Here is a 23,644-nt window from a genome sequence, read left to right as displayed (position 1 = left end):
ACAGGAACCTCAATTTTATAACAAACGCTTTAGAGCATAAAGCACTTCCTTCCTACACTGAAGCAAACCAAAGGATACATGTCCTTCTGTTGGAGAAAGAATGACACACCAAGAGAGCTAAAGAAAATTTTCCCCATGCTATATAATTTCATGACATGCTCTGCTGAGCCATAAACAAACCCAAAAGTAACAACATCCTTGAGAAACAGTAAATTCCAGAAATATTTGTAGTAAACAGATAATTCCACAGTGCTAGAGATCTTAAAGTAGCTGCCATTTCTCCAGGTAAAGCTACAATTAAAGAAGATGCTGTGGTTCCAAGGCTGACAATATTAAGCATTGCCAGTGCCAGTAAATTATTTGTTGCTACAGTAATGCAGATTCAACATGTTTGTGACTATATGCTGGTAAATCACAGAAATGTTCAAACTACACTGTAAACATAGAGACAAGTTTCCAAAAAAGATGTCAGGCTGATAACCTTATTCTAAAGCAGCGAAGTTGAAAAACAGGTAAAATCATCCATAAGAATAATTTAAAACAGTAAAGGAAAAAGATTAATCTTTTCATATCTATAAATTTTGAATGCATTGGCTAACTACAACAGTAAAATATAGAATTAAAAATATATACTCCAAGGGTGTTTCATATATAGAAGTACTGATCGCTTTGCATGCTGTTACAGAGGAAAAAAAAATGATCATTGCTCTTTAAGACTCCTGTTCAATATTATCAGCAGAAACTATCTGGACATCATGCACTTCCAAGAATTAAATAGCCCTTCTCCTCACCTTAATGTGTACTCTGATGAAAGTTAGTTTCTTTATAACATAGTACCCAATAACACTTTTTAGATTTCTCTGCATACCACAATTAATTTTGAATACTAATACTATTTTAATTAACGTATGTTTGGATGAGATGGACAAGTGAGGGACACAAACCAACTAAACAGGGATGAAGAAGCCCACACCAAGCATATGCATGCAGAGAATGGGAGCTGATATGGCACTGGGTCTGGTCCTTATGGTGGAGGATCTGAGTCAGTGGTAGGAAGGGAAGGTTAACCTACGTCTCCAGAGGATCCCTTCCAGCCACATATATTCTGCAACTTTCAGATGCGACTGCCGCCTCTAATGCAGCTGGTCATTTTAGATATCAAATTCATGGTCTCTGGATGCCTTTCATTCTAAATAAATGACATTTTCCATTAGGAAAGCATACTACAAGAGGTAGGTCAAGTAATTCAGTATTCTGTGATGGAATGGCTCAAATCTGCTGTGGGAGTACAGTGAGCTGACAGTCCCATCAGACAAGAGCACAACTTGGTCAGAAGGATGGAGAAAAGAACAGATGCAAACAGAGAATCCCAGATCCAAGCTTTGGGGCTGCTGTCAAGGGATCAGAAGTGCAGCAAACGATGCAGTTTTCAGATGCGTTTACTTCAGTACTGGAAAGTGCCTCTGACATCAAAATATTCCCCAAACATCATTTTGGGAAAAGACAGCCCTGAAAATGGGAAACTGGAAAATGGGGATTCAAAAGTAAAATCTTATTCTCTCTGTCTGATGTAGGCAGTCATATTATTTATTAAAAACACATGCTGGACAAAGGCTGATTAGTACATGGAAACTGCGCTGATCTTTTGTACACTAGAAAAAATGAATTTGGCCACAACAGCAGCACTTAGGCTGCTATCAAAACATCTCCCCTTTTTGAGTGTTATACTATTCACACTGTATATACCAGTATGAGTAAAATGCACCTGTCCTAGTAAATTATATTGGCTCTGCTTAGATGAAGGGAAAATATAGTAGCTGCTGTACTCAGTGTTTCTTAGTTTATTTCATACATGATTAAATAATCATCAGAATTCTTTGATTATTACAAGCTTATCAGAAATTTATCAAATAGCTAAATGCTAGTTGGCCTTGTCCAAATTCAAGAAATGGCTTAAGTTTGAAGCCAGAGTATTTACTACAGCTCATGGCTGGCTACAGGACTAAAGAAACAGTACTATATCATAGAATCATTAAGGTTGTAAAAGACCTCTAAGATTATTTAGTTTAGTTGTGAACACATCAATCCCTATCGCACACATGAAGCTAAATTCTGTTTGGAGAACAGTGATTGACTCAGAGAAGAGCTTTGGTCTTCACTGTGCAGCTAGTTACCATCCAAGTCATGAGGATTTCTTACAAGTTTTCTTCTGCTAGATTAATTCCATTACTCTAAAGTCAGAAAATTATTTGCATATAGCACCTGAACTAGGACAAATGCACTGATGTGCACATATTTTTCTGAAGGTGGGTGTACACCAGCATAGAAGGACTAGGCAAGCAATGTGGCTCAGGGACTTATCTGCACATCCAATGTTTTTAGGCACTTTTCAAGCACATCAATTCAGTTTAGGCCCATACTTGTCATGTTTTCTCTTCCACAGTGGGTGGTAGTATTACTGACCTTACTGCCCATAAAACATAAAGGCATAAAACTGTGCTTGCGCATTCATTGAGCACATTCTACATATGTTTCTGCAGTTAAATCGTGGGAGTAGTTATAATCGCTACTGATAAAAAGCTTGATATAGAAAGGCCACATCCTCCCGATAAATGTTAGTTTTAATTACTACTTTATACACCTCACAGTGGAACAAAATTTATCTTCAATTTTACATGTACTTACCAAGGTGATTACGAAAAAATTTCAAACTCATCTCCTGTGTAAGTTAGGCTTTGTGGAACCAGAATAAAAAAAGAAGATAGGAATTAGCTCATTTAATAGAAAAGGTCAGCCTACAGAGTTGAAGTCATAACTAGGGGAGAGAAGATGCTGATTAAAGTAGAGATTCCGTTTAGATACAAAATGGTGTAGATAAGTGGTAACTAAAAAATCTTTGCCATCTGTTGAAGGCTCTTACTGGAAAGTACAGATCATCTCAGTCTCCTGTTCAAAGGGCATGTCACCACCTAAGCTGAATATCCTCACCCTAATTTAATGATTCCTCTAGATTTAAAGAATCTGTTCTGTAAGTCTGAGACACTTGGGATTACATTAAGACAATCTGGACATTGGTCTGGCTAGGGACATCTCTTCACTTACATGTTAGAAGTGCTTCAGTGAAGTCAGTATAAAAGCCCATGTTGTAGATTAAACATATCAAGAGGCAAGCATATTTTTCAGCCAGTGACAAGAAAGGAGGCCTAACCAGTAGATAGCAATCAAATGCATCAAATATATCTGCTAATGTTGTATTGCCTCAGCAGAAAAGATGGCAATAACTGCTTCCCTTAATAAGCAATAAGCTTACAGAAGTGGGAAGGTAAACCTGACAGTTGTACCATGAGGAGGTTCGGGCAGCCACGTGAACTCCTAAGGTATTTCACACTGCCACATCGCTCTGCAACACAAATTACAGTACTATGTAAAATCAAAAGGAAGAGCCAAGCTATACATGAGCTGAATTTGGGAAAAAAAAAAAAAAAAAAAGTTCTCTTTCTACAGATGCTTTTTTCTTTCTTTTTGTCTTGATAAAACCACATTTATCACATGGGCCTAAAATTCAACTTTCCATTTCAGCCCATTCTTTGGGTAAGACAGCAAGAGAGACTAGAGATGTGCAAGATCAATTATTTTGTATCCCATGTTATTAAGCCATTATTTTAGTTAATATACTGCAAAGTATTGGATATTAACAAAAATAAGTGGTGTGTTTCTTCTTTCATTTTAATAAAGAGCACTCATATCCCAACCCTCTTGGTCACTGTAGCCTTGTCTGACTATTTAAACTTTGCATCCTCCCTTAATTAATGAGGAAAAATAAGACGGGAGTAATGTCAAAGGTAAGATTGAATTCGAGAGACTGTAGAGGAACAATGAAGAAGCTACAATGCAGATTTGCTAGGGAGGAGCTTGGAAATTTGGTCTCTTCATTAATAGCAGTCAGGCTTTGTTCCCTCCCACATCACCAGACCACGCAACTTCCTCACACAGGCTGGCTGTTCCTGACCTTCTCAGGACCAAACCAGAAAAGAACTATGGCCACAGCCAAATAAAGGCCTATTGGATTGATTTAACTAGTAAATGAAGCTTAGATGGGCAGTTTCTACTGTTCAAGGGTGCAAATTACAAAGTGCTTCCCCAGCTGTTTTCTTTTCAATAGTAAGCCTAATATTATTTCATCACCAGGACAAATATTTTTTATTGATAATAAACCAAAGGAATTTTCACAATCATAAAAAAAGCCATAGAAAATAATATATTCAATTTTAGGTAAGGCTTTTGGTAAGATTCTGAACTTTTAGCTCAAAACACTCTGTCTTTTTTCTGTGAAAAGGTGAGCAGCACAAATGGAATAGCAAAGACATGGGCATGTATCATTGAGGGTAAACTTCTGATCCCTGTAAAGAGTTTCAGTTGTTGCTGAACATTTGTTTGTCACTCTCTAGCTATTATATTACTGATTCTATTTATCTTTGTTTACCTTCAGAGCCTTCTTTTTGAAGCACCAATGGGAACACAAGCAAGCCAAACAATGCAGTTATTCACTGCAGACTGCACTGAGCAATTGCTCAAGGTTACTCATGTCAAGACTGACTGTAGCTGCTTCTATGAGGCTTGCAGGAGATAACAGCATCCTTTCCTGCACGGCAGGATGTTCACACCATATGTGCGCATGGATCACCATCCTGACCACATTTCTTCCTCCAGCATACTACAGTAGAGACAGAAAGGGCTGTCAGCAATCATCACAACTTCATCAGTGACCCTACACACATCAGGCTTCTGCTCATCCTCCCTTTGTTTCAGGGAATCCATCCAGATAGGCAAATTCAGCCCCCTCTGTGGAAGCAGAGAGGCAGGGGATGCATTGACAATTGCTCTCTCCATCCAGGCCAGCTTACACAAAGCAGTCTGCACAGGAGGGACTGCCCCTTGATTCTTTTCCACACACACAGTAACTCCACTGAGTACCCAGCAGGGCCTCACCTTCATCAATGAACTTGACATGACCAGGTGAGGGACCAAAGCCCTCCTAAATTGTTCGCAGGCTCTCTTGCATTGCAGCAATACAGTAAGAGCGACCAAACATTCAGCAGCCATTCCCTGCCATTTTATTTGACAGGTTGTGCTGATTCTTGTGTTCCCTTCAAGCCTATAATATTACGGGGTGAGAGGGAAAAGTATCATATTAATTTCAAACAAGCAGAAAAGTAAAAAATACCCAGGGTCAGAACAACAGCTTTTCCCCACACAGGTATATTTAGGGTCTTTGTTGAGAGGCTCTTGTTCAAAAAACCTCTCCAGATTTCCCCCTGGCGTATCAGCTCAGCACAGCCTGCTTTCTCCTTTCTGGGCCCTTCAGCATCAGGGCTGCAGCTAGGGCAGGTAGAGAGACACCCCTCAGCCAGAGCAGCAGCCATCTCCTTGCACCACAGGCCATGTCATGAACTTTTCACAATGCACATCCATGGGAGGCCTCGCCACCCAGTGGAGATAACACATGCTTTGTAAGCAGGCAGATTAATTCTATTCAATAGCCCACTTCCCTGGCATGGCTTGTTCGTTTGGAGTAGATTTACCCACAGGTGAGCAGGTATTCACACTCCACTTTTTCATTTTTCCCCAAGGTAGCATCACTGATTGCACTGCTTGTTGTTAGTGCTGAACGTTGGTTGTTGGCAGCAGTGGAAACACCCCCAGATGAATGGTGCTGACATCACTATGCACAAAGCAATCAGAAAAGTTGGTGATGCTTTCCAATTTTGCTACAGCCGGCAATGAAGTTAATAGATTTCAAATGTTTGAAATGGCCATGAAGAAAGTTTGTTTCCCATTCCTGAAAATTAACTGAAGGAGGCCTACTGTATCACACTCCAGGAAGACCCCCTGACCTTTCTGCTCAGCCTTCTCGTGGATAACTACACTCAGGTAGACGTAAAAAAAAAATCAAATAAAAAGCAAATCCAATAGACAGACACAGTGATTAGAAACTTCTAGAGTAGGTGTTAAGATACTTACAGATTGATGATTGGTTAGAAACAGGAAAGGGAACAGGAATAGGAGCTAACAAGACTTTGGACAGACCTGAATTTAAAATAAGTTATTTAAATCTAAGCCTATAAATAACTGCTTAATACAAAAGGAAGTTCTTTGAAACCTGAATTAGCAGCAGCTTGAGAAATGGAAACCTTCATAGATATATATAGCAAGGCTATACATTAGCCCTGAAACTGTACTTGAAAACGTTAAGGCAGTAAGAAAGAGGGAGGCACTCATGTACATTCTAACAAAAAAATCACTCCTTTGGTAGAAGTGTTTTTAAAGGGGTTTGCACAACAGGAGCTCTAAACAGATTTGCTATCATTTAGCAAAACACACTGCAAATAGAACAAAATTTGCAGCAGACATATTATTTGACCTAGGTCACCTCCTGATTAGATATATATAGACTGGAAGGAGACTAGTCATTAAACCAAGCTGAAACACAAGCCTAGCTACAGCTTACACTGAGAAACTCTATCCAATTAACTTTTCAAGAGAGCTAAAATGAGGAATTAAGAGGAAGGCGGTTCCAGGACACTTCTGCAGCACATCCTGTACCAGGATGCATAAATACATAGACACTCTACGCTTGCATAAATTAACATCCACATTCTGTGTCACAAGGAGAGCTTTCCAAAGGTTGTTGGCATCTCCATTATCCGGAAAAATTCAAAAGAAAGGAATGAATTAAAACACGTGAGGCAGGTAAGAAGTTTGCCTTGCCACATCATCTTAAAACTAAGACCTGTAATCATACATACATTGTCATACCCTCACGTCATTCAGGGTGTGGGACAAAATCTCACCCTTGGCTGCTGCCTCAGCTTTGTTACAGAAATTGGCCTGGAACCAGGACAAAACTGAGCACTTACACATGACCCACAGGCACACCTCAGCTGACTTAACCTTAACACCACATCAAGCAGAAGCAAAACTCTTCATGTAGCCTGAAGGGGTACCCAGCAATATAACAAAGCTCACCCAAGAATAAAGAGTATGTTCTCCAGTGACTCAGCAGAAGTGATGGATGATGTAGATAGGAGTGAAAGCACCTGGCTATGAAATTAACAGACCATCTGTAATTAACAATCTGATGCACTCCACCTGTCAAAAAGACAGTATGAACTCTGCTATCTCCCACCATAACATCAATGTTAAACAGGCTAATTTTATGCCTTCAGAGATTAAAATATCTCTCGGTGTCATAACATGTAAGCTAAGATTTCTAACTCCAAGGGTGAAGCTTTCCCAAACATTTATGTAGCTGTGTTGTGACCTGCCAATACCCCTACATGCACTACGGTGTGCACGTATAACACCACTCTGCTCTGGCAAACCCCAGCACAGGTAACGCAATCCTGTGTACACTCAATAAGACTCAGATGTAGAACTGGTTTGCGGACCCAAGTACCAAGTCCAAAATTTCTCAATGATCCATGATGTTTTGTCCTGGAGTTCCAGTTGGAATGAATCAACAGTTCAAAAAATATGAATCTTTTGCCCTCATATTGTCAAAAACCTTACTGCACTTGGAGGAGCACTAAAACTCACTGTTTTACTCTAGGCAAAGCTCTGCTGTCCTATTTTCTACCAAGAGTGGAAGGCTCCTATGAAGAGTATTTCTACCGTTTCATCTGTTGTGTCATGTTTTTGCCCACCACCTTCTTATGACTTATTTCATCTAGCTGATCTCCCACCAGATTACCTGCCTAGTTAAACCCTTCATAAAGCACTGACTTTGTGAATGATTCATTGCCTTCACTTAAAGCATTCTTCACGCTTCCAGAACTTAACAGATCCCCAAGAGTTAGAGACAGGACAGGCAATACTCTGCAACACAATTTCATTTGGGGGAAGGGAAACCCAAAAAAATTTTCTAAACAATTTACATTTCTTTTGTGTGGGAAATTTTGAAAAACTCTAACTTTTCATTACCAAACAGATTTTTTTGGTTTGTTTCAAAATGACAATTTGACACAGCAAAAATCCTATCTTTTGATCTGTATCTCAAATATTGGACACAAATAAATTAACATTTTCCAAAATATTCTGTTTATATCACTGTAAAGCTGTTGTGTTTCAGAGTAGTTCTACACTGCAAAATAACTTGTTGGGAAACTTCGTTAGGATTTTTTTTATACTGGTAGTTGTAAAGACATTTGTTGACAGCAAGCAATTCTCTGGATTGTCAGTCTGTCCATTCCAAAGAGTTGAGTAAGTCATAGCTTTGTGAAAGTCTGAATGAAATGAAAAATGAATGAATGACAGTGCCGTAAATCTGATTCCACTGTAATTTTGAAGATATGCATGGTGCAGAGGCTGTGAAAAGGCTGTTGGCAGAGAGGGAGCACCTTCACTAAAACAAAGCAATACTGCTATTATTAGAGCCCTTACATACACACTGAGCTTTCAAAATATCAGCATTGGTGCCTACAGCTAATGAGGAAAGAAGCATTGCTAGGTCTTTCATGATAGACTTTGACATTAACTTAGCATGAACTGGAGAATAAAGCAATCTTAAAACGTGGAGAAAGATACAGCAAAACTAAAATAGGTGGAGCTTTTATTTGCATTTAGTGTTATACCCAATTCAATTCTTGTTAGTAAAACTGCAGCCACATTCTTTGGATAACTCAGCTGCAAGCTATTGTTTAACTAGCACAATAAACCCAGCATTAACTTATAGTCATCTCAGATTTGCTGCCTGAGAACTGCATGAGGATGGTTGTCCAATATATTCAGAATGCATTATCATCCTTCATAAACCACACACAAATAGAAAATATCATCCTTCGTGAACAGAAATGAATCTCTGTCATTCATCTCTCATAATACTTAAATCTCATTACTACTACCAGCCACCAACCAGAGGTGCTCTCTCTACCCTTCCCCAATAAAACTAAAAGCAGGAAGTGTATTTTGATTATTAATTAAACAAAACCACTCCCAAATTGCTATGGTGCTACAGAGCAGAGAGCCAACACCCAGAGCTCTGCTCTGCCAGATTCCTGGAGCTCACAAGCCCTGCAGGTCATCATAGGCAAGATTCACCAGGTAGAAGTCAGTGAAACAAAGAAAACTGGAGCAGCATTTTCACGTGCTTGACTAGGTGGGTTTACAGAATTCAGTTCCTGCTATGATGCATCCTCCATGTCAAAATGTTCCATCAAGGAAAGTTTCTATAATCCAGTTTGTAAGGGGAGGTGAATTATTTTATTAGACCAGCTGATGCTCCCAGGAAAAGCAAAAGGTGTTCAGTTTCAGACTGACTTGACACTGGATTACCTGTACATAGGAAGACATTTTTAGACACAGAGATCCCTAACAGATCATCACAGTAGGATTCCTTTATAAAAAGGAATTGGTACGTGGTCAGTAACAAAGTTTAGGTTTACCCTAATAATTTTTAGAAATTACATTAAGATAGATTGAAGAGAGTTGCACAGAGAAGCTGGAATTTAAGTATATTCCAAGGCACATGCTAGTTATATGGAAAAGATTTATTAAATTAAACCATTTTTTCTCACATTCCAGAATAAAAGGAACTAAAAAGCCTGAGAGTAGCTAGGCCCTCGCTCTGATAAGTGCATGCACATGTGGGAACTGGTCCCACTGAATTATCAGAGCATCCCACAATATATGTAATACAACACATTTTAACTGCACAGGCACTAGAACACGTACACACACTCCCAGTAATTCTTACATCCTGCAAGAAAACAGTTAAGGTATAGCTGCTTGCATTATGAGATTCATGTTCCTAGTGGGCTGGTTTTCTTTCAAAAATCAATCTGCTTGCTTCAGAGAGACAGCTGGAAAATTCCTATTATTACAGTGCATTAACACCTAAGTTTCATGGGTAGAGCAGTGATAATCATCAGGAGGATAATCTCCTAGTACAAGATGTAGCTTGCTGCTGCTCACATAGGCTCTTAGGCTTTTCAGACGATTCTACTTTATAGAATCGGTAATAAGAAAGTTATTTATTTACTTCTGGTGCTCAGCCACCACAGTAAGAGCAGAAAGTGGGACTGCTCCCTGCACAGATGCTGATACATCACACACATCAACCAGGAAGTTCACAAGGAAGTACAGGTGCTACAATCCTATTGGTCAATAGAAAGAAGAAACCTGAGTGGAATGAATAGCTTCAACAAAACAACAGTAAAGGCATTAGCTGGAGGCACAGTCTTAACAGACTGTCATCTTCTATACAAGGAGAGAAGAGAAAGGTTTTACAGGAGAACATGCCAGAGTCAGTGACTCCGGGCCATGGGCACAGCTTCTCACGTACACAGGGACGGCATTTGCAACATCCGAGTGTTCACATCAAGCTCATCTAAAGCTGCAAGTTATTTTGGGCTCCTGGGTGACATCTTTGTGTCTACCTTTCTAAATTTTAAAACAGAACATTTAGGGGGGTAGAACTGGTGGTGGAGCCTGCCAACAATTTGCAGGCTATTTGAAAATCACAGAAGAAAGATGAAGGCTACATCTGTCATATAAGCTCATAATGAAAATAACTAATATTCACCATTTTTGGCTTACAGATGAGAGTACTGATGAACACAAACACACCAGCAGGTTGAGAGGAAACAAAAATAGCCCACTACAGGCCTCCTGTGTTCTGTTGGCAGAAGCACGTGGTACCCATGTTGTTGTGCAGTACTGAAGAGTGTAGCCACTATTATTTGCTTCTGTCCAGGACAACTGACATCACATCCTTGAGTCAGCCATTCAACACCTTCAGTTTGTTAGGACTTTTCAATTTTTAGTAAGATATTTGGCATTGAAAACTCTCAGTCACTGAAGGGAGCAGCAGTCTGCATTGAATGAGTATCTTGTATCCCAGCACTGCTAGCCAATCCACCAAACCAGCACCACAAGCAAAGACCAATCAACCACTGACAGGTACATTACCCATGCTGCTGATTTCCACGCCCCCCCTGTGGCAGGAAGCAGGCCACAGGTTATTTCCACTGATGCCACATGCGGAACGCAGCGGGCAGCCGGTACCAGCCAGCCCCTGCTTGTTTGCTCAGAAGCTCCAGCAGCTGCACAGCGTGCGCCAGGAGAGCAGGAACTGAAGTCCCAGCCCACTGCTGCTCAGAAAGGGCTCTTGCATTCAACTCTAATTCAAGTAGAATAGCTACACGCTTTTCACCAGAAAACAAGAAGTGGCACCATATTTAATCTTCTCCTTTCAGACAGGTTAAAAGCACAAGTAGACCCTATCAGACCATCCACAGTATGCACAATTTTACATATATATAGCTCCTTGTGAGTCTTTAAATGCTCTGCTTTCAGGTCATTCTCCCTTCTCCATCTTTCCCACTCAATTTCATTGGTGGTGTGACCACCTGTGACTTGACCCTATGTCTTATGGAATCTCCCAACAGTGCAGCTGGATACAGGAAAGAGCTGGATGAAGACGACCACATTGCTTTAAGCTCACTTCTATTTCAGTCACTCTCGGTTGAAGGCTTGAAAGCATTTCATTGCATTTGAACGTGAAGATAGAGCCTCGTGAGACCAGCTGGAATGGGGCCAGCAGGAGTGTGGTAACACCCATTCTCCTATCAGTTCCCTGTGACTGATACTGCTTGTTTAGTGTCACCACCTGAGGGAGTGTGCTTGCCATTTCCAGGCAAAACGTTTAAACAAGACTTTAAGTACACGTATCCTTAAGTCATTCTAATTGGCTTAATTAGCCAGCTAACTATTCTGATAGGGGTCGTATAAAAACATTTCTGTAATATATGACCCACACAGTGCTGAAACATGAGCATCTCTTGTGTAAAATTGAATAACTAGTCATTACTGCTCCAGCAATAGCATTCTAATCTGTGACTGCACTATGGCATCGTTCTATTAATTTAGCTTTTATGTGGCAATAGGCCAGCAGTAGCTGAGAGTGGAATATGTCTGGGTTCAATTAGAAGTTCACCTCTATACTATTTAAGCTTTCTCTCATATATGCTACATACAGACAATCATAAAATCACAGCGTTTTTGTATTTGAAAGGCATCTGTGGGAATCATGTAGACCAATTCCACCTGATCAAAGCCAGGTCAGGTGGAGCAGCTCAGGCCATATCCAGTTGAGTTTTGGACTGATTCTCCAGCCCAAGGCTGGAGTCTCCACAACCTCTGTGGGTACCTGTTCCATTGTCTAATCATCTTAATAGTAAAATTAACAAACAAAGATTTCTCTTATATTTGAATTGAAGTTCCTAAATTTCAATTGGGCCCTGTTCCTCTTAATCTGTCACTTGAAAGAGCCAGACTCTTCTCAGTCATCTTTAATTCTACCCTTCATATTGATTCATAAGAGACTTCTGAGCCTCCTCTTCTACAGGCTGAAAAGTTCCAGCTCATTCACCACATTTAAGGCCATTTTCTAGATTTGCTGCAGTCTGTCCATGTTTCTGTTGCATATGGAGTTCTGTAATGCTCCACGCTGCGGCCTCACCTTCCTCAACCTGATAATGCTTTGCCCAGTGCAGCCCGGGGCTGTTGGCTGGCCTTGCTGCCCAGGGCCTGATGCTGTCAAACTTACTGCCCACCAGGACCCACTAAGTCATTTTTGGCAAAGCCTCTCTCCAGCTGGTTGAAACCCCCAGATGCAGGACATTGCAGTGCTCTATGTTGAACTTAATGAAGTTCCCATCAGCCCATTTCTCCAACCCGTGAACGTTCCTCTGCAGGGTAGCACAACCATCTGGTCCATCAGTCACTCCCCAGCTTTGTATCACCTGCAGACTTGTTAAGGGTTCACTCCTTCCATCCACTAATGAAGATGTTGAATTATGTTGGGTATTGACCCTTCAGGTACACCATTAGCAAAAGGCCTCAAGGTGGACTCTGTGGTGATCACAGCCCTTTGAGACAGGCAGTTCAGCCAGGTTTTGGCCCATCACACTCTTCTCTCAAGTCCTTATGTTATCACTTTTACTGTGGGGATGTTATTGCAGATATACCCCATGCCTCTCACACAAGTTAAGTGCATTTTGATGTGTTTCTGACATGGAATGGCTCAAACTCCCCTCATGATGGATGACCTTTGAGAAGCCATCGTTACTGATCCTGCTTTTGTGCCAGCATACTGCACAAACTCTCCTTCCTTAGCAAGAAACACACAGTAGTGTACTGGTAAAGCATGCTAGGAAATTCCTGGCAATAAAAAGCTACTCTGCAAAGGAACAGAGACGAAGACTTTCTTCTCTGTGACCCATTAAGTGGGGTTTACGCACAAAGGGTAGTGAAAAATCCAGGAAGAAAAAAAATGACATTCATACAATCAGAGAATGCAAAAAGGGGAATAATTTTGTCATTGGCATTGTCAGGATTTGTAGCTCTACAAGGATTTTTAAGGATTTTTTTCTTAAGACGTTTTTAAGGTATATGAGGTATATGTCTTTCATGTTCCTGTTGTATTGGCAAATATGAGATTATTTTAGAAACCAGCATAGATATATAGGCACTTTAATATATACTTATGTAGATGAGAAAAAAAAAAAAAAGAAGTTTGAAGCGTTGTGCAACAGAATGACTTTTCTCAATGGGAAGCCAAACCAGTGGTCTATGACACGTCATTAAGATACTGTATAAATAAAGTATATTATGTCAATATTTGCCAACAAGAATTGTAGCAAGAAGCCTTCAGGAGCAGTAGGAACTGCCTAGTAGCATGAACCAGATGGAACAGACTGCTGTGTAATTGCAAGGTTCATGTTATAAACTGTTAAACAGTTAAAAGTCAGGCGCAGGTTGAAGATCCTCTTTCCAATCCCCTCCCTCTGTACGATTACTCAATAATGATAATAAGATCCAAACTTCATTGAGGCAACTCTTGGAAATCTAACAACAAAACTGTCCTTCCACCTCTCTGGGTAACCTGTGCCACTGCTACACAACCCTTCTAACGAAGATGATCTTCCTGACGTCCACTATGAATCTCCCAAGCCACAGCTCATAGTTCTTATACACTGTTTTATCATCCACTGCTACCTGCTGAACCTCTAAGGAGTCCCTTAAAACAAAGCACTCCAAGTGATTCACTGCAACTTCACATTCTGCGTTAGATGCACAAACCAAGGCAACATCAAAAGTTTGGCAGAAGGCAAAGGCCACTGTGGACCTCATCATGCCAGCCAGTATTGCCAACACCACTACAGCCTGCAGAGCTTGGAGAAAACAACCAGCAGCAACAACAACAGAGAGGAACTCTGCTCCATTGCAAAGGGGACGCTGATTAACAGTAAATGAAGAGGGAAACCTTCATTTAAGAATAAAGAGATTCCTCTCCCTTACAACTTGGGGACCAATTCTGGGAGTCAGAGCCAGCATCCTGTGTTTCTTATTGCATTAGTGGCCACCTGTCAGGCACTTATTGAAATGCAGAGCACATACTCCTGCAGGGTTGCATCCATTGCAAAAAAGATCATTATTTTCCTTCAGTTGGTTTACAGATGGGGTTTGGCACCTGAAGTGCTCCAGAGAAAAAAAAATACAGAAATATTTGTCAGTGCACAGAGCACTGATACTCACTAGAAGTAGAAAATCTTCTGATCTTTGAAGTAAACCACTAGGAAAACTGAATGCTCTGCGTGTGGGCTACGGATAACCAAACATAAATTCAAAATAAGAACACTGAAAACAAGAAGGCAAACAGCGATCACAGTAAGGGGGCAGCTCCAGGAAAACCTCTGAACTAATGAGGAGGGGAGGCAGGTTCTAAAAGCAATTTAGACTACCAGAAAAACGTTAATTAAAAACCCTCCATGTGATAGCAGGTGCAAAATTAAGCTGTTCAATACCCCAAAGTCCCCCCCACCATCCTCACATATTACAGAATAGTAAAAACAGAAAACTGCTGGCTTACAGATTCAAGCAATTCTGAAAAACCAAACATCAGTTGCTCAGACTGAAGTCATTGGCTTTAACCCCAAGTACAGATTTTTTGTTGTTGTTGTTCTTTTAAGCACAGCTAATTATTTAAACCAACTAAAATGCATTTACTTAAAACCAAGTACAAGATTTCAGGCATGAAGTCTTCCCAGTTATAATTAACTAGCCCAGCTACGAAGACTAGATAAGCAGTCTTCTCCATAGGCTGAGGTACACACCTCATAACAAAATTAACATCGCAGTCCCTCCTGCCAAAGAACCCTTCCTCATCCTTCACTGAATATCTCATTTCAAAGTCAAATCTAAGAGTTCATTTTATCAAATACAGGGTGAACAATTAAGTTCCATGTATGCTGAAAATCTTGAGGCTCCTTGGTAACAGATCTTGATAGCTTCCTTACTGCTGTGAGAAAGAGCACTGAACAATACCAGAGCAGATGTATTTGCTATTGCTGTTCAAACCACATACGGATTTTAATACATTGCTCAGCAATGCCTTGCAGATATTCCATATTTCACAGTTCAATGTAAAAATGTAAGAACTGGTTACATGAGAAATCCTCATCTTTATCCAAGGCTATGTTGAAGATGGTTCATTCCAGACTACAGATTTATACCAAGTGATGCTGACTTGTACTACAAATTTGTATATGCAAATGAGAAAGAATGTCAAAATCCTTGCAGAATGATATTTTGTTTTGAAAACAGTGATCAAAAGACCACACATATATAGGAACACAATATTTTAAATCCTAACCATTTCTTCTGCTATCCAATTTTATAAGTACTACTTACAATTTTATAAGTACTCCAAGTTAATAGAGTAATTCATTCGGAGGCATTAGAGCTTTTAAAATGTAGGGTTAAAGGTTTTCCAGAAAAACTACAAAGCAAATTTCATTCAAGCAGCTTTCAAGTAAAATATATATAGATATATATGCTATTCAGTTAATGTGGTGAAATATATATACACACACACACATAAATATATATATATACACACACACAAACATACAATTCAGTTAATGTGGTTAAAGCACTGACAAAAGAAGTTTGATCAGTTCTTGAATTAATGTATTCTGCTCTCACTCACTGTGTCTAACAATGTGCCACTGCTCTGGCAGCACTGGAAGCTCACTGACTCCCAGATACACCATTCTCTGGCTTTGACTCAGAGTATTTCTAGTGTGTTACTGCCATTTCATTCTCCGCTTACATTTCTCCTATGCAAAGCATTTGTTTTTATTCTGAGTGATAGATCACATGACTTGAAAGCATGTATTTTTTTTTTATGAGATTAGGAAAAACAGCTGAACTGAATTCCCTGCGCTTCTGTGTGAAGTCTAAAACTTACTACAGAGCATAAGAAAAAAAAATATCAGCTACATAAAACGACTTTAAAAGGGCTATAATACCAGTGCCAAGTGTGATGATTTCTGTGTAACATGATGAGCAAGGCAACCTACAAACCAGAGGAATGAAAACCAAAGGAAAATTCACTAGCTTTGTAAAGATGTTAAACGTCAACAGTAATGGGGTCTTTATAGCAAAAGAGGAAAACCTTCTAGGATAGGCCTGCTTTGTTTCCAGGTCTTCTGGAATATTTACGGCAGGATTTGGTCACCAAAGCACATCAAGCAGCCTGGTGTGCAGCCTCAGACCCAGGCAGGGAGCTGTGGGGAAGGCTGAGGTCCCCTCTCTCTTCATTAACCCAGCACAAGGCTGGTTTAGAGACATGTTTAACCAGCTCCTTTGAGACCACCAGGCTAGAGATGACAGTGCAGGCCTTGTGATAGCTGTGTTTGAATAACTGAACTTCCAGTAGGCAGCTACTCTTAAAAGCAGCATAAAGCTATGTGAAAGTTGGCAGAAGCGCATCTTCTGAAAACAGAAGAAAGCAAAGGTACAAAATAAGTAGAAATTCACCTAAGGCTGGAGCCTAGGCGTGTATATGCATTCAGTTTTGAGAATGCAGTTTTAGGCAACATTCATTTTTACTCCAAGGGTGTGAGTAGAGGCCTACCTGCTCATTAGCTTACTTAACTAGAGAATAACAAAAACTTCTGTTACAGGCTTTAAACTGCCAGATGGTACCAGGTGCAGCCTGAGAAGGCAGTCAGTAAGAGCACACTAAGTTCTGGTTGTCTAAGACCAAGATTTCAGACGCCAGTACCCAATCTTTGACGCCTGTATCCGCACTGAGATTAAGGATGTAACCTGACTGTGCAAAGCGAGTACTCACACAGCCACATGTGGATCCCGTAAAATTATTATAGTGAATGTTTTAGAAGAAACTGCATGGATGTGCTTTGGATACATGATACTGAAGCTAACAAAATACATCTCCAGCTCTTCAGATAGAAGGACCAGAGCAGAAACATGAATTCATATGCTCTCTCTCTCATTTTATTCCTTGATCAGACTATCGATGACAAACCACACAGAAACAGACATTACAGTGACTGACCTCTTTGGAAGCTGGATTTCACCCTTTTCATATGTCAAGCACCTAACCAAAGCATGGTACTCCTGTACACGTGGAAGTAAAAGCAGCTGCTTCCTTGCTTGATTTCAACATCTTGCTTCTTACCCCATTTTCCCAATCATGCTTTACAAAAGATTTTTTTAAGAGTGATCCAAAGCACTATTTTCTCCTAAGTATATTCAAAAAATATACGTGTCATGAACAGCCATCAGAGAGCACTATAGATCTCAGAGAGTAAATCCGTATGTCGGATGGGTTTGACTCACCCAACTGAGTAACACTCAGCCCTCACTGTGAACCTGTAGTTCCAATCACACTAGAACACAGGACGCCTGCACCTAGAACACATTTTTGTTTCAGCCAGTTGTGGCAAAGACCCTCTTGCCGTGCTGAGGAAGGAGTTGGGTAGGCCCTGCAGCACCAAGATGAACACATGGGAGAGAGCTACCTCGGTATACGAGTGTCTGAAACCTAAAAGGTATGGTTTTCATGGTGTATAAGCGTCCACACAACTGATTAAACTTGGAATTTGAGTTAAACTCTTATTTAAGTCTCAGCTTATGAACACAGTTTATTCCTGTAGCTACAAAACACCTCCCTGCCGAGAGCTTTATAACTGTTCTCTTACATTTCATTGAACTTTTCTTGTGTGGTGTTATTTGTGCATGTACACATACATGTACAATGTGCACAGTTAATTACCTAATTAACATCTGGAGCTCTGAGTCACCAATTTAACTTTTTCAGAGGAATAAAGGAACGGTGACCCATGTGTGTTTTCCAGCCAATCAAAAAAAGACAAATCACTCCTCAGGCAAATCAGGAGTCTCGACTTAAGCTTACCTGGACTTGGATCTTTGCCAGCATTTTTAAATCACTTTCCTAAATGTTCTAAAAAGCCCCCAGAAACATCTCTGAGCTTTACAGTCGGTCCACAGCAGGAAAGTGTGGCATTAATTCATAATAAAATTAACAACAAAATTAACCCTGAATGCTTTGGTAGGGGAAAGATTGGCAAATGCAGCTCTTTGGGAATAGTATTCAAATTCAAAGCTCATGGGTGGAGACAGGGAGTGCAAAGGTGCATAAATAGGCAGGAGGGAGCGTGGTGCTCTCACTGTGACCAGGAACACCTTCGCACCCCAGCAGGCACCTGGCTGAGCACACACGGTAAGGCAGCACTCACTCTTCGGAACTGCCAGCATAACACTGGGCTAACTGGGGCTGCAGCAATGGGAGGGAGAGGCAGTAGCGTGGGCACAGCACAGCTCCTAGCCATAAGGACACACAGAGATATGTTGTCCTTGCAAGTTACAAGACACAGGAGAGAAGGGGCTTTATGGAGCAGAAAATTAAGCAGAGGTACACACAGCCTTCCAAAGGGGAAGTATTCAAAGAGGAGGTTTAATGTTTCTGTCTTGGCTTTCTGCACCAGTAACAGCGTAAACTTTGCCTGGTCTTTGACTTCCTTGTTATCCAATACCTTTTTTTTTTTTTTCCTCCTTTCAGTAAGCATTACTTCCTCTACACAGCTACAGCCAAAACAACTCAAGGCAGCCTTGAAAATCCATTATATTTAATGTAAATTTATTCAATTTTCTTCCTTGCCAAGGAGACCTTTCTTGGGACAGGTAGTCTCCTGCAAAATCCTATTTCATGCCCTTGCAATCCACTCTGTGGATGCTTAGAGGTCTCTTGGACACCCAGCAGTTAAGAGCATTGTATCATTGATGCAGATTCAGCTAATGCCTCCTCCTGCAGTTCTTACCCAGAGAAAAGATTCCGTTTTCCTGGACTTCTCATTTTCATTGTCTGAATTTTAAAAGCTGTTTGCTTAAATTTTTGCATGAATGTTCTGAATTTTCTGTATTGGTTCTGGAATTCCTTATGTCTTCCTATGGTACCCAATGTACTGGTATTTCAGTTTTAGGAATAAGTTCAATGAGAAAACATAGGCTCATGCTAAAGTATTTTCCCCTTCAAAGCATCCCAGCTGAAATGCTGAGGAGCTTCCATCAGTCATGCCTTGTCTCCACCCCCCATGCCTCAGTCAGGTGCAGGAGAAGCAATCTGCTTTGTGCTGCTTATAATGGCAAAATACACTTTGGTTCTCACCATTCCCCACTCCTTCTATTATAAATTCTACTGCTTTTCAGGATTAGATGACGCTAATTAGAGAAGACAGGATGTAAAGTTCCAGCAGCAGCATTGGGCTATGTCTATGCTAACAGATCACTATTAAACCCAGCTTAGACTTCTATGACTCATTTGAGTCCCTCTTGCTGCAGAAGGGATGAAGAGCCCGCATGAGTTAGTCAATACCCATGCTGTTAAACCGCCTAGCTACTTTATCAGTGGGAGATCCAGAGAGAAATGGGAGTTCATTAGGACTTAGAAGTACTTTTGAAATCAACAAAACTCTGTTGTTTCACTGAGAAAACTCAATATATGTAAAATGAACAAAGACAAACTTAATACAGGTGTGCAACTTAAGCGGACCACAGGTCCTCTTAACGTCCGCAATGGCACCAACACAGCAGAAAGCAGCCAAACCCCTCATGACCCTTTGCAAAGCAAACCTCTCCCTTCCGTTACACTCCCCCGAGCCCCCACCTGGAGCAGTTAGCTGACTCACCCAGCTGCATACCTGACCACGGCGGTGCCTCCGGCTGCACCTCAGAACCAGCAGCAGGGAGGCACGGAGAAATGAAGGCTCTCTTCTTCATTTCAGGGGCAGCCATGGAGAAGAGCTACATGTCCATGTTCCTGCTGCTCATGGCCATCTCCTGTGTTTTGGCAAAAGATATAGGCAAGAAGGAGACGAAGGAGACTAGCACTAAACCAAAACTGCCTCAAACACTCTCCAGAGGTAAAAACACATAGATGCTACAGATCGCACCTGTACGTACGTGAGTTTTTCCTACCCTCTCCTTTCCCCTGGCAGGCTGGGGGGACCAGCTCATCTGGACGCAGACGTATGAGGAAGCCCTCTTCCGCTCCAAGAACAGGTAGGGCACCCCCGCGCTGCGGCTCCCCCTACCGGCCGCCCCGCGCACCGCCCCGCTAACCGGGCTCCTTCCTCTCCCCCAGCAATAAACCCCTGATGATTATCCACCACCTGGATGACTGCCCACACAGCCAAGGTAAGGCTTCGGCACAGAAAAGGAGGCACGCTTTGTACCACTACGCTCGCTCTTTACCACAGTATAAAACATAGTTAATCATCTGTCAGTGCAATGGAGAGAGAAATTTTATTGGCTGTAACTGTAAACTACATATTCTCATGTTCATTCTATCAGTTTGTTTGAATTTTCTTCTCTAAGGCAATACTACAGGCGTTTTCTTTTTTTTAATTATAATTCCTCATTGCTTTCACTCTAGCACTCAAGAAGGTCTTTGCTGAACATAAGGAAATACAGAAATTGGCTGAAAAATTCATTCTCCTGAACCTTGTGGTAAGTGTCCCTTCCACACTTCAGGTGAAAGCAATGAAGTTTTATTTCTGATTATGGCTCTTCTGGCTCTAAGTAGGCACTTTTATAGCTGGGATTGGCCAGGAAAAATACTCAGTGCTGGAGCGTAGTAGATTTAGTAACAAAGCTCTTTCATCTCCAGCTCCTATAACCACTAAATAGGAAGGAATTTGAATTTTAATGTAATACTGTCATTAACTGTTATCATCAATTCGCAGCTCTAACAGTTTAAAGATTGTATCCCAGGCATTGGATTTCTGAAATGGTTAATGTGTTGCTCAGCCTGCATTATGCTGAGCATAAAGAAGAGGAAAACATCCACGTTGCATGCTGTCTTGCAGTCTTGACCTGGAACCTCATCTGCTTTCTTTCAGTACGAAACCACAGACAAGAACCTTGCACCTGATGGCCAGTACGTCCCTCGGATTTTGTTCATTGGTGAGTACCTCTCAGATGGCAGCCCCCCCTGCATTCAGGTACACGTATTGCTAACACATCCCAATAAACCTAGGTCACAAGGACCACTTTCAGTAGGCCACAGCAACTGCCATTTTATTCCTTCCTTTATTCTTTCTTAATAACATCTGTGGGCTGAAAGCAGTCTCAGCTTATGGAGTTAACTCATGCACTATGCAGTGACATGAGTCTGAGGCTGATCAACACAGATCAGAACCAGACCTACTTCCTCCCTGACAAACCTGCACACATCTAACACAAGTTCAGTTACTTCATAGAATGAAGGTGTGTTGGCTGTTAGTGGAAGCAGACTTGTCTTGCAGGAAAACTTAAGAAGCAGACAGAAGTGCAGGAAGATTTCTTCTGCTTCAAGGCTTATCTTGTGCTCTGCAACTTATCTCCTCTTCTTTTCCAGATCCTTCCCTGACTGTGAGAGCAGACATTACTGGAAGATACTCAAATCGTCTGTATGCATATGAGCCCTCTGACATTTCTCTGTGTAAGTAGTGTGCTCTCAAAGCAGTCACATTTTTTGCTGGATAGCACCAGGCATTACCCATGTGCACTTAGTGCTTGCTGAAGGACTGTTATCCAACACCAGCAGGGGTAGGTTTGGCAAGGGTGTAACTGCATGACTTACTGCATCTGCTTGTCCTGTTACATGCTTGGCTGTACAAGTACTCTAAGGACAAGTGCAGGGGTATCAAGCTCAAAAATATAGATCTATTTTTGCATTCATTTCATGAGGTGTTAAAAAACCATTATAAAGCCCTACAGCTTCAGGTTACTGGAGTGCACAAGATGCACAGTGCATCAGATTCATTATAGCTGGTGGCTTTTGAGCACAGCTTTAATAATAATGACATTTCTTTACAGTAACTGGTCACTGGCAGAGGAAGTTGCAACAAAAATAACATGCATGAATATTTCATTTCCAGTGTATTCAAATATGCAGAAAGCACTGAAGCTGCTGAAGACTGAGCTGTAAGGAGAAGGACGCCCTGAAAGGCAACTAAGCCTGGTTTTCACCTCTTCTCCACTCATCCACACTGCTGAAGAGACTATTTTTAGTGATATTTAGTGATGTATAGTGCTGGTTTGTGAACATAAACACTAGTTTTATGTTAGCACTTCTGTACAGGGCAGCATTTTTAAAAGCTGGAGGCTTTTAATTTAAGACATACAGGAGAACACTGTATGACCCAATTGTACAAATGATTTTTTTTTAAATAAATCCATTTCAAGTGTTTACATACAAAATGATGCTGTGTTTCTTATTTCTCCCTATTATCCATCACTATTGGAGTAAAATCAGCATACTTCCGCAGCTTGCTACGTTCTATCCAAGCAGCTTTTGTCTGCAGTTTTAGCAGCTAGTAGAGCTCCATTCCTCAGCATGCTTTCTCTTCATTCATTTTCATGCAACAGCACCCTATGCCCAGCTCTCATTATCAGTCCTTTCTTTACAGTCAGATAAGAAGTGCAAACCTTTTACCAAACCTTTCTATGCTTGCAGTTAATTGGATGGTAATGCCTGTAATGCCTGAGAGCCTTTAAAGAAGAGGAACTCGTTTCCAAAACATTTTCTAGCACCTGAGAATAGAGGATTTGACTGTTAAGGTGTGGCTTTGTTTTCAAAACCGGCTGCAGCTGAAGTAATTAGAGGATCGCCATTTCTACATAAGGCTCTTTTTTGAAAGAAGTTAAAACTGCTTCTCTTAGGAGATTTTGGATTACACTGGAATTCAGTGAAGCCTTGAGACTAATAACAACAGAACTTATATTTGGTGTGTGCACGGTTAGTTTCTAGATTGCCTCATGGCTTGTAATTGCTTAACAGACAACAGATATTTAAACAAATAAACACTGCAGTTGAATGCCATGCAAGCTGGTACCACCTTAAGGCTTAGGCCTCCACGAGATACAAACTACTTACAGAGTCTCCAAGCCAAGTTACTTAAAATAACACTCATTCTCTTCAGAAATTCTGGGAAATTATTTCTGAAGGGGCCATGTTCAGTTACTTGAAGTGCACAGGATGAACGGGGTTTCCTGCAGTTCCACTAGGCCTAACTATTAAAAGACTTTTTGAAGCATCTAAGCATAATGCTGTAATGTGATGGAAAGTACAGCCACAGTAGAGGGGTGGAACAACCCCAGGCTACAGCATACGAGAACAAGCCCCAGTCCAGCAGCCACAGAAACAAATGGAGAAAAAATTGCTTACCTTTAGTAGGCCTCCAGCAGGCAGGGATCTCCAGATGAATCACCCTCA

The 23,644-nt window shown here is 40.9% G+C and overlaps 2 protein-coding genes across 5 annotated transcripts in view; one reads left to right on the top strand and one right to left on the bottom strand.

The window, feature by feature from the left end:
- Window positions 1-20,440, bottom strand: part of AHR1A (aryl hydrocarbon receptor 1 alpha) — a 250,483-nt gene extending 230,043 nt beyond the window's left edge. For 3 of the 4 annotated variants that reach the window (XM_046917049.1, XM_046917058.1, XM_046917054.1), the window contains exon 1: window positions 20,088-20,440. The gene's annotated coding sequence lies outside the window, so the exon portion shown is untranslated. The remainder of the gene's footprint in view (window positions 1-20,087) is intronic. The other variant, XM_046917064.1, reaches the window with a different exon arrangement.
- AGR2 (anterior gradient 2, protein disulphide isomerase family member) lies at window positions 18,557-22,629 on the top strand. The gene is made up of 8 exons (XM_418698.8): window positions 18,557-18,610; window positions 20,172-20,309; window positions 20,385-20,448; window positions 20,531-20,583; window positions 20,822-20,895; window positions 21,288-21,351; window positions 21,785-21,868; window positions 22,308-22,629. Exons 2-8 carry the CDS (start codon window positions 20,180-20,182, stop codon window positions 22,355-22,357), a joined length of 519 nt encoding a protein of 172 aa, XP_418698.1. The 5' UTR covers window positions 18,557-18,610; window positions 20,172-20,179; the 3' UTR covers window positions 22,358-22,629.
- The last annotated feature ends 1,015 nt before the right edge of the window (window positions 22,630-23,644 follow it).

Source organism: Gallus gallus, chromosome 2, assembly GCF_016699485.2.
Source record: "Gallus gallus isolate bGalGal1 chromosome 2, bGalGal1.mat.broiler.GRCg7b, whole genome shotgun sequence".
Taxonomy (NCBI): domain Eukaryota; kingdom Metazoa; phylum Chordata; class Aves; order Galliformes; family Phasianidae; genus Gallus; species Gallus gallus.
The sequence above is the reverse complement of the archived record's forward strand: the minus strand, read 5'-3'. Positions and strand labels throughout refer to the sequence as shown.